Below are 12,142 nucleotides of genomic sequence, written 5' to 3'. Positions count from 1 at the left end.
CAGGAATGGTAGGAGAGAGCGTTGGATTTCGCCCGAGCGATTGACATTTAAAAAGCTATCGACGAGCGCGTAAACACGCGCGCGAATCCTTCAAAAATGTCCGGGACTATTACGTTACCGCGACCGAGAGCGAACGCGCTGACGACCGACTATAAAATAGCGTGCCAAATCAATATTCCCAGCGACCGGGAATCGATCATCGACTGCGGTATACCGTCAATCCAAAATGGCGTTTCCATCCGCGACATACTTCGCTTACATCGCTGCCAACAATGTCGTATTATTCATATTATTATTATTATATTATAATAATATTTGACTACGATTTAGTTTAAATGTATATAACCAGAAGTAAATGAACCGAAGTTATCAGACTGCTATACTCCCCATGTTGGAGGCGTTTTCCTTATGAAGTTACATTTTGACCTCGAATTTGAAATTTTGTGCGCTCCTATAGGCCGAATAAAAAACGTTTTTGTTTTTATGAAACCATTTTTTATACATATAAATAGCTAAACCAACAATTCCCAAGTGCAATATATCACGTCAAAAGACGGGGATGGAAATTAGCTTTTATTTGACTCGATTTTCTCATCATTTTCATAATGAAAACGCCCTCCGATTCATATGAGCGCTATTTCAAAAACTTCGGTTCATTTACTTCTGATATAACATATTTGCAGCGCTGATACTCGGAGTTAGCCTAAATTTTTAGTGTAAATAGTGACAAGCCACTTTGAAAATAGTGATCAAAAAGTGACTAAAATGTGATCAAAACGTCACTAAAAATTAACAGTTTATTAAAGTAAAAATCACCGCATTAGTAACATTTAGTAACTTTCTACTTCTTAAAAGTTGTGCTTTCTTATATTTTCTTAAACCTATCCAATTAAAAAAAGTGACTTTTAGTTAAAAAAGTGACTAAGTATCAGTCCTGTATTTGTAATATGAAATATGAAACTTGAAATTAGTGTAAAATCGTGTGATAGAAATAAAACTTCAACGATTAAAAGTACACTATGTAGCTTTTAAATTTAAAACGCGCTTCCTAATTTGTAAAATTAAAAGCTATATAGAGTACTACTTTTAATCGCTGAAGTCCGTTACTAGCTTTCAGTAAAATTTTCCCAAAAGTGACAAACTTATAGAATAATATTATAGACTTATGGTATATAATAGCAGTATAGGGTTGCGAAGTGACCAAAGTTTTACCCCCCATTTTGAAAATTTTGAGAAAAAAAAATCCAAATGTTTTTGAAGTTACGTACAAAATCTCAAAAAAAATCGGCGTTGGGTCAAACTTTATCGGCGGCGCTAGTCTATAGTTTGACCATGTGGAGATTGGGTGCAACGCTAAAAACCGTCTCTACAATTAGAAATGAAAACCTTCTTGCTAATATTACTTACTATCATTTCGTTAAAGGGGAACGGTCAAGCCTAAGATGGCGGCGAAAATTCAAACCCAAACACCTGGCGTTATTTTTCGTTTCAACTTTTTGGGCAAAAAGCCATTTTTTCAAGACAAAAAAAGGTACGTGTTAGTATATTGAACGTCTTGTTAATCTTTTGATACGGAAATAAGACCATATTTGGAAAAGCTTGGCCGTTCCCCTTTAAATATTATTCGTTATGACTTAATTGAGAATATATGAATTTATAAATTTAACAAAATAAAATATCGAGACATCTAGGATCTCCCAGGAAAGAGCGGCGGAATATTGGTCGTCAGAAATTCATTTCGGGGATTATAATAAACGCCCCGCCAAAGTCGCCTTAACCTTTGAGGGGGGAACAATTTGGAAAGGGGCCAGCGAAGTTACGTTTTCGCAAATTGAGGCTTATATTTTCCCAAGGTAGAAAGGAGCAACAACTTTCCTCCATCAGAATGTGACCCGGACCCCCGCCGTTATGTGACTAAAATTTCTTTCAACTTATTATTATTGCAACAGCGAACGGGGACTCGCGACTTATAAAGGAGTGGGAATCAAATGTACTGCGCTGTTTTTTTTTTCGTGGGGGGAGAGCAGAAAGGGGGGTGAAAAATGGTGAAGGGGGGGGGGGTAAACGTGCCATCCCATCGGAACCCGCGTCTTGACCCGCGCGCGCAGTGCCATACCACGGCGTGTTTTCTATATACCAGGACTTAATTTGCTGGCATGTCAAACGGAGTGACCGATGAGTCGATGCCACTCAATGGCCCATATATTGCAAAGTCACTTCTCATGGCGACGGGATCAACCAAACTGGGTTTCATTCCACGAAAGCGGAACCTGTATCATGGGTGGTGGCACTCGCTGCTAAAGGGTCACATTATATCCCTTACGTTTCTTTTAAATTCGTGTTTATAGAATAATAAGTTATTTAGAATATACCATTTTTTTCATTTCTGTCCGTAAAGTATTAGTTCAGACCTTATTGGCTGGCTGGATGACTTTTCATAACAGTACCAATTTTTGTACTTTTTGATTTAGGCAAATTACGTAATCGTATTTTGGAAAACCCTTTGAAATATACTACAAAGGGTTAATAAAAGGGTCAGCCCTCCAAATTTAATATAAATAAGTATATTACTTATCTAAATATTGGAAGTTACCCAACTGTCAGACATTTTCCAAGATGGTAGCGTTCCCTGGATATTTAAGAGTTAAAATCGCTTTATTTTTTAAAATCAAATATAACTAACAATTTTAAACTTTATTTAAATAATTTTAAAATCTATTATTAAAAAGGCTAAAATTTAAATTTAATTAAAAACTTTTTATGGTTCTGTGGGGGAAAATATATATTTTGTTGTATTTTTCCTATATTTTCAGGGTGACCAGGGAAAAAAGGGAATTTTAGGGGCGAATTATAGGAAAATATAGGAAACTAAATAGGCAAATTATTGTATAAAGGTATACTTGAACTCGAATCACCTAGAATATTGATAATTTTTTGTACAATGCTTTCTTGCATTATTGGATCACTTAGCGGATTTACATTTCAAGATTTGGTTCGAAAGTGGCAGTGTTTACACTAGAAACATCTGATGTTTCATGACGCGTACAAAAAATGTTCTTCATTTTCAAAAGCCCGTGAAATAGGTCTTTCTATGAAGTAATATGGCCTTCTTGTTTTAATGTAGCTCTTACGTCACTATATTTACCTTTTCCAACACTACGAGCGCGCGCTCGAATCACGAGGAGCTTCCTATTTTCTAACGCTCGTGCAAATCGCGCGTGGTAAGATAATAGAACTGTAAAAGCTAAGTCTTGTGACGTAAGAGCAACATGTTATACTTCTACTTTTAACAAGTTGGATAAGCGTAAAAAAATACAGAAAGAACTATTATAAGATAATATAGGAAAATGGGTGAAAATATAGGAAAATGGGTGAAAATAGGTGAAAATATAGCAAAATAGGTAAAAATATAGGATAATAGTTAGTGTAGGGAGCTGTTGGCTCGCGTGGCTTGCAGGGCTTGCCACCACCCTCCTACGCATTGTAACCCGGCCACTTGAATTAAAGGCTTTAAAAGTCGCTCGATGACTTAGGCCTAGGGTGGTGCCTTGGGTATTAGCCTAGCTGAATATAGGCAAATAGGTGAAAATAGGTGAAAATATAGCAAAATATAGGAAAGAAGGTCTGGTCACCTTGTATTTTGAAAAACCAAGAAGTTGAAGCGAAATATTTTTTTTTAATACCGGCGTGAAATCGCGGAGGAAGAGTGTAGGGATGATAAGCAATAAGTAGTCGCGGGTGCAAAGCAGAAATGGGTAAACAAAACGTGGTTGTAGAGGGGCCATTGGCTCGGAGGAGAACACATCCGCGCGGAGAGCGATAATTCTCCGCGAGCAAGAAAGCGGCAAGCTGCGCGTTATCCGTCCAAATTATAGGTGTCTTGCAATCGTCACAGACAATTGACCGGGACAAAACGTGTCAGCTCGCGGATGGCGATTATTATATATAGACGACTCCCGCCATCTTATCTCGCTAGGAAATCAAGAGTGCGTCGTGTACGCGACCTATAGAACCCCGGCGCGGGAGCCAGGCCCATAATTTCTGACTCGCGCCTAATGTATAACTTCACGCGTGCTTGAATAAAGGGACTTCGTACTGTTCGCGAAAGACGGAGCAAAGAGTCGAGATTGTTATTGGCCCAACCAGAAAAACGTGGGATTTTATTTGAAGAGCCCGTCTTGGCCCTTTTGTTCCACGGGGTAGCCTCCCTCCCAGACCCCCGGATTAAGTTGAACTACGCGATTTAAACATTATCATAGTCAGGTATTTTAACAGGGTTGAAACGAAATTTTGAAATTCAAATTCCCTGACTATTTCCTGTTTTCCCTGACCATTTTAAGAGATTTTCCCTGACTTTTTAAGTCCAAAATTTTTATTTTATATTTTACTTTTATCAGAAGTTAATAAATTTAAATGGACTTATATTTCAGTAAAAAGGTAATCGCAAGTTGAAAAAATTTGCCATACTTTCAAGGAAATAAATGATAATCGCAGAATTTGTCAAAAATCTAGAGTAAAATTACCTTCAAAAAGTGTCAAGATAAAATTGAATTCCCTGACTTTTTACAGATTCTTAAAATTCCCTGACTTTTTAGGCCAATTTTTAAATTCCCAGACTTTTTACAAATTCTTAAGATTCCCTGACATTTCCCCGACTTTTTGGCCAATTTTTAAATTCCCAGACTTTTTACAAATTCTTAAGATTCCCTGACATTTCCCCGACTTTTTGGCCAATTTTTAAATTCCCAGACTTTTTACAAATTCTTAAGATTCCCTGACATTTCCCTGACTTTTTAGGCCAATTTTTAAATTCCCTGACTTTTTACAAATTCTTAAAATTCCCTGACTTTTTGGCCAATTTTTAAATTCCCTGACTTTTTACAAATTCTTAAGATTCCCTGACATTTCCCTGACTTTTTACAAATTCTTAAGATTCCCTGACATTTCCCTGACTTTTTGGCCAATTTTTAAATTCCCAGACTTTTTACAAATTCTTAAGATTCCCTGACATTTCCCCGACTTTTTGGCCAATTTTTAAATTCCCAGACTTTTTACAAATTCTTAAGATTCCCTGACATTTCCCCGACTTTTTGGCCAATTTTTAAATTCCCAGACTTTTTACAAATTCTTAAGATTCCCTGACATTTCCCTGACTTTTTAGGCCAATTTTTAAATTCCCTGACATGCGTAGAAGGGTGTTGGCAAGCCCATCATGCCACACGAGCCAACAACTTCCTACACTAACTATTACCTTTAACCTCAACAAGTTTTTATGAAAGGGGAAACCGAAGAGCTCGGAGAAAAACCCCTTAAAGGCCGACTACATAAATCTTCGGTTTACTCTGTCTTTCACTGGAAGTAGGCTTACTGCAATACACGTGTGCCATGCAGTCAGATTACTTCCAGTGAAAGATTAATAATCACAATTTCCCAATGTTTTAAGTGATTTTCTTAAAAATTGAATTTGGATCTTTTTGGTGTTACAGGAAAATAGTTTAATTAAGAGTGTACACTTTTAGTCCCAAAACGGTATCCACTTATTCCACACCATACTCGAACTATTCGCCAGGACAGAATTGGAGGAAAATGACGTCAAAGAGTAACTATAGCTACAGTACCTCGAAAAGCATCTACTATAATCAGTGATGTTTACTAAGGGAGTTTTGGTGTCCAGCGTAGTTTTGACTGCGCAACCAGAAACTCTTTTCTAAACACTAGTTTTGGTCTCCGATAGATGGCACTATTACGTAGCGCATCCAGAAAATATTTTCCAAATACAAATTTTGGTCACCGATAGATGGCACTATTACGTAGCGCCTCCAGAAATTATTTTCAAAATATTAGTTTTAGTCACCGATAGATGGCACTATTACGTAGCGCATCCAGAAAATATTTTCCAAATACTAATTTTGGTCACCGATAGATGGCACTATTACGTAGAGCCTCCAGAAAATATTTTCAAAATACAAATTTTGGCCTCCGATAGATGTCACTATTACGTAGAGCCTCCAGATAATGATTTTCCAAATACTAATTTTGGTCTCCGATAGATGGCACTTTTACGTAGCGCCTCCAGAAAATATTTTCAAAATACAAATTTTGGTCTCCGATAGATGTCACTATTACGTAGCGCCTCCAGATAATGATTTTCCAAATACTAATTTTGGTCTCCGATAGATGGCACTATTACGTAGCGCCTCCAGAAAATATTTTCAAAATACAAATTTTGGTCTCCGATAGATGTCACTATTACGTAGCGCCTCCAGATAATGATTTTCCAAATACTAATTTTGGTCTCCGATAGATGGCACTATTACGTAGCGCCTCCAGAAAATATTTTCAAAATACAAATTTTGGTCTCCGATAGATGTCACTATTACGTAGCGCCTCCAGATAATGATTTTCCAAATACTAATTTTGGTCTCCGATAGATGGCACTATTACGTAGCGCCTCCAGAAAATATTTTCAAAATACAAATTTTGGTCTCCGATAGATGTCACTATTACGTAGCGCCTCCAGATAATGATTTTACAAATACTAATTTTGGTCTCCGATAGATGGCACTATTACGTAGCGCCTCCAGAAAATATTTTCCAAATACTAATTTTGGTCACCGTGAACATTTACATAATTTCTGGCTACGGCAATATCTATAATATTCCAGAAATAAAATAATAGACGGGACACAGGGGCTTGTGGGAGCTCCTCGCGCGTGGCAATGTCCAAGGGACTTAACCAAAAAATAAAGGGCTGGTACGTCTAATCAATCCTAAAGAAGACGGTTGAATTTTATTGATATCAAAAACGAGAATGTCATTTCGGGGAAGCGGGGCCCCTAGTAGAAAAAATTGATTTGCACACCGTGCCAATAAATCTGCCTGAAAAAGTGAAAATAGCCTTGTCAGATTGTCCATTGGGGAGGCACTCATCTTGGACACGCAGACACATTCCGTACCCCTCTCCCCCCCCCCTCCATCGACCTAAACGCGGGAAAACCGTTTCGCGCTCAAATTCAGACCCATGAATCAACGTTGCAGCTCCCACCGCTATAAACCTTTTTTTTTCTCTAAAAAAATAATATATATCGACGAATATAGAGGGCGCCACGTTCGGGTTGTTGGAATGGAAACGAGACTGTATATGGCGTACGAGCGATCGGGTTTTTTGTCCACCGCTTTACACCCCTTCGGGGGCCCAGACGGACCCGGCGTAGTATGGCACTCCGTGATAAACATAATGTAAATGGGGCACTTTGAAAAATTCGCCACCCTCGGATGAAAAAAAAAACCGTGGCCATTTTCCTTTCGAAGCTGTCCGCGCCGTGATATACACACGCCAGCGCCACCTAGTCGCGCTTCTTTTAAACGCTCGATAGATGGCGCTGGGAGTCGGTCGAGGCTGGGGGAGGAGAAAAAGGGCATCCGATGTTTTATAAAGTCTAAGTTGGCGCGCGCGCGCGTACGAAGCTTCAACGTGACAAATGGGTGATGGTGCGTTTTGATCGGACCCGCGAGGTAGCGCTCCGTCTTGGCGCGAAAAACGCCGGCTATATTTATAAGTCGCTTCTTATTCCGCGGCGCTAGAGCCCCCGCGAGTTCGGCCCCTCCGCTAAACTCTGGAAATGTAAGAGAGGCGTAAAGCGACGTGATTTAGTTGGCGAGAGGTTTTATAAATGTCGTCCTCCGGGAAATCCAAATCGGAGGAGAGACGCCCAAGCGGAGAGCTTTAAAACGTAAATTTAACTGAAAATGTCTGGGCATATTTCAAACTACAACAACCTATTAAAGAGTGAGAAGTAACGGAAGCCACTTATTCGCCCGAGCTTTGCTCTCTATCTCATACCAGCTCTTCGTCCAGACAATTTATACGCTCGAATGAGGTTGGGTATCGTAGGACCCATGACGAATGAATGTACGGATGTTTAATAGACTCGAATGAAGTTCGCTATCGTAGGACCCATGATGACCGAATCTATAAACTATGTTTAATAAACTAGAATGAAGGTGGGTATAGTAGGGTCTATGACGACGGAATCTATAGAATTGGTTTATTTAACTAGAATGAAGTTGGGTATAGTAGGGCCTATGACGACGGAATCTATATGTTTATTAAACTAGAATGAAGTTGGGTATAGTAGGGCCTATGACGACGGAATCTTTAAACTATGTTTAATAAACTAGAATGAATTTGGGTATAGTAGGGTCTATGACGACGGAATCTATAGAAATTGTTTATTAAACTAGAATGAAGTTGGTTATAGTAGGGCCTATGACGACGGAATCTATAGAAATTGTTTATTAAACTAGAATGAAGTTGGTTATAGTAGGGCCTATGACGACGGAATCTATAGAATTTGTTTATTAAACTAGAATTAAATTGGGTATAGTAGGGCCTATGACGATGGAATCTATAGAATTTGTTTATTAAACTAGAATGAAATTGGGTATCGTAGGACCTATGACAATAGCAAATATGGATGCTTAATAAACTAAAATGAATTTCATTGGCATAGTATTTCTTTTCTGGGGTCTATGAAATTCGCGAATCAACGGCTAGGTCTAGTATTTAATAGTACTTTGGTTAATTTAAGTCTAAATTAGGTTCATATTTGAATATTGAGACTTGTTCCTTGAAAAGCTAAGTCACGCTTAACTTGAAGGTGTTAGTAATGACGAGGGCATAGTAAGAATGCCTCCGATTTCCACAAACAGATGGCGTTATTGAGTCAGCCGCCATGACACTAGGGCGTAAGGGCGGGTATCGATAACGAAACACAGCGTATATTTTACACGTATTTATGGTTGATTTTAAAAAGGGCCATTCATAGAATAGTAAACGTGATCTATTTCAAACAATTGAACAAAAGAAACCCTTTCATTTTAATTCCTCCCGAATTAATTACCTTTTGTCATTTGTTTGAAGAAATGTGTGCCGAGGACGCCCATATACACGCTTTGGGTATTTATACTCCCACGGCGAGAACCAAAAAAATATCTCCCAAATATAAACGATAAAGCGTGCAAAAGTAGAAAATCGAACATCAAATGTTAAATATATTCAATATTGTAATAATATTCAAAGAATGCTGCCGGGGTCACAAATAAACTATTAATATTGTTACAGCGAACCCTAGCGGTAATTGTTAAAAAAAATAACATGGGCGTATACTGCTAATAAAATTAGAGCACATGAGAGGTTAAAGGTATACAAAAAGGTTAGTCTTTAATTGAAGCAACTTTTAAAATACAAAATGGCGTAACACCCAAAAGGTTCAAATAAAAACCAAACAAGCTGCTTAACCCCTAAATTTTTTTACCTTTTTTTTACCAACTGAACGCCTAGAAAAGTTAGTATTGTTGTAATAATTAAAAATACACGTCAATTTGAGCCGTAGAATAAAATACAAATCTTCTAATTTAATCTTTGGTGATTAAATAGCACGGCGACCGGTTTTCATTACAATATACATGATGGGCGCCGCGTTCAATCAATTTTCAGGGCTCCATTGTCTAATAAAAGGGAGGCGTTGTTGGCTCAAAAAATAACAGAACTGTTCCCTTTTGTAAAAAGAACCATGGAAATTATGGGTGGCGCGACTAATCAGTCTTATTCAAATGCTTCTATGGACATATTTTTAAAGCGTAGATCGAAGTGGGGGAGGGAACGAGCGAGGAAATTGAGACTAATTGAAAGACAAGGCCTATCGAAACCAAAATATATGAACACGGACTCGCGAAATTGAGGAAAAAAGACTGGACTTACCGTGGGCGACCCAGCCGTGCCTACAGTTTTCGCAGAGCCTGGCTTGACTTTTTCCGGGGTGAAAACAGTCACACGAACAGTTTGAAGCCGTACATCGTATCGCCTGCGAACGATAAAGAAAACAAAGTATTTCATAAATAATTAAAAATAACACAAATATATATTGACAATTTTATAGTCTTAATAGGGAACTAACATTGCTTTGTAGATTTTTTTTTCAATAGGAAAAAACATGGGTGACGTGTTACCATAAGTAACATAAGAACAATAAGTATGACACTTCCTATTGCTTTAATGCTAATTTTTCTAACCGAACCTTTTTTCGGCACTGATACTCTCTTCAAGCTGAGACTTGGACTCGCGACTTACCGTTTTGGATGACTACTTTTTGATAAAAATTTAAGCCTAATATCGGTGAGCACGTTCTGGAGTCGCGAAGGGCTTTGGCTTTGTTTTGAAGGCCGCGTGCGAATCACGCGTGATAAAAAAAACATGAGCCTAATATTCCACCTATCTATTGGAAACCAGTTATTTCGGCTTAGCGGAAGTCTCGCATATTTTAGACACTAGAGGGCTCTGTGCTGAGAAAACATTTTGATTACGCAATAGCTATGAAAATCAGTTTGGTTGTAAATCTCGTTCATTGTCATACGTAGAACTGTTAGCTCCCTATTACGTTTATCAACTATATGCACTTTTTAATGTGGATTATTTGTCTACATAGGCTCATTTTATTAATCAAATGTGTGTGGATAAGGCATAGCGGGTGCTTCAGTTAATTAACATTTATTGTTTTAATGTGCAGGGTGACTACAGGAAATAAATAAAATTACATATCAAAAATTGAAATTTGTTGTCGAAGGGATTTTTTAAGAAAAATGTCTGTTGAAATTATAAAAACGTGATGGCAACGACAAATATATGAAAAATAGGCTAAATGCGATCAACTGAAATCCATTTACATTTGGCAAGGATTAACGAAAGTAGAGATATAATTTCGGGGGAAAACCTTGCTATGATTTCTGTTCTGAAATGTAAAACTCTACCATTTGCAGATTCTGTTGCAGACGACACAACGTTTATCTCCGGGAGTGCCTCCGTCCTCTAATTTAAACTCGTTGGCCTTGGCGGGTGTAATAAGGTCCATTATAGTTAAGTATCAAACAAAAAATACTCATAAAATTTCGTTAGATCATTTAAATTCAGCTCCCCTTTTTCGTTTTTCCATACGGGCTTAACTGCAATTTGGAAAACATTCAACAGTGTAAAAAAAACTATCGCTTAAATTGTCGGAAGTGACGGGAATTTAGTCGGGTACGCGTATTTTTGCAATTGCTGGCGACACGCATTCCGCCTCTATTCGGCGGAAGAACCTGTAGAATCGAATCGTCGGTATCCACGGAAGGAGGAAATCGATTTAAAAAGAGAGGCGAAGCTTCCCCGCAAAGCTCTTAGAAGCTGCCGGGAAAAAGTCATCTCTTATCTGGGCGTGCTCCCTCTTATTTTAAGAGCCATAAAACGGGGGTTCTCTGGGAAACCGATACCGCCGTACCCTGTTGCGGCCCGCGATACGCGAGCTATTTGTCAAAGGCGACTTTCCCCTAAATCGAAAAAAGAGGAAGAGGAAGGGGTCTGATAAGGACAGTATAGTGCCCCTCTATCTACCGACGATATATTGCGAATTGCAATAAGATTACCGCCGCCCCAAAACACCATTCTACACGACAATATTTTCACGGGGAAATCTGCTTAAGCGTTGACTCTTTTTGTTTGAGTAAAGCGGAACCCGCGACGGAAACAGGTCGCTTAAACCAACACAAATGTTTTTTTAATCTGCGAAACATTGATTGTCTTTAATTTGTTCGAGTAAAGTGCGACTCGCGACCCAGTTATTTTGCTTAAATGTTATTAATCTGTATAAAGATTGACTAGCTTTCATTTTGTTAGTAAAGTGGGATTCGCGATACAATAGTTTTGTTTAAACAAAATAATTTTACTGAAATCTGCGTAAACATTGAAGCTAGTTTTCCAAAGGCTCTTGAAATACAACAAACGGTAGCTTCTGCCGGTGCTATACAAAATTTCCATAGACAATGTTCGGCGAACTGCTCAATAGCTCTTTCTATAAAATAATATATACGCATACATGTATAAAAAGTGTTATTTTTTGGAGCGCGCTGCCTAATATTTCCGTGTAGAGGGTCTCGTGCGTTTTCGCGCGAGCTCAACAAAATCAAAAATATGCGCGCGCTCTCTAACTTTAACTGCACGATGAATCTAACGTAATCACGTGACCTCTTGTATTTTATATAAAGAGCTATACGGCCTTTTTTTGGGTTTTAGGAAACCTTGCTTGATAGTCTCCTTTTTGAAATAAAG

General features: G+C 38.2%; 1 protein-coding gene across 1 annotated transcript in view; it reads right to left on the bottom strand.

Annotated features, from left to right (window-relative positions):
- The window catches only part of LOC149922295 (uncharacterized), a 175,087-nt gene that overhangs the window by 59,765 nt on the left and 103,180 nt on the right, over positions 1–12,142 (bottom strand). The window contains exon 4 of the mRNA XM_090162283.1: positions 9,764–9,866. Within this exon, the coding sequence (XP_090018409.1) occupies positions 9,764–9,866 (103 nt within the window). The remainder of the gene's footprint in view (positions 1–9,763; positions 9,867–12,142) is intronic.

This window comes from Leiobunum rupestre, chromosome 11, assembly GCF_980474605.1.
Source record: "Leiobunum rupestre chromosome 11, qqLeiRupe1.1.hap1, whole genome shotgun sequence".
Classification (NCBI taxonomy): Eukaryota; Metazoa; Arthropoda; class Arachnida; order Opiliones; family Sclerosomatidae; genus Leiobunum; species Leiobunum rupestre.
The sequence above is the reverse complement of the archived record's forward strand: the minus strand, read 5'-3'. Positions and strand labels throughout refer to the sequence as shown.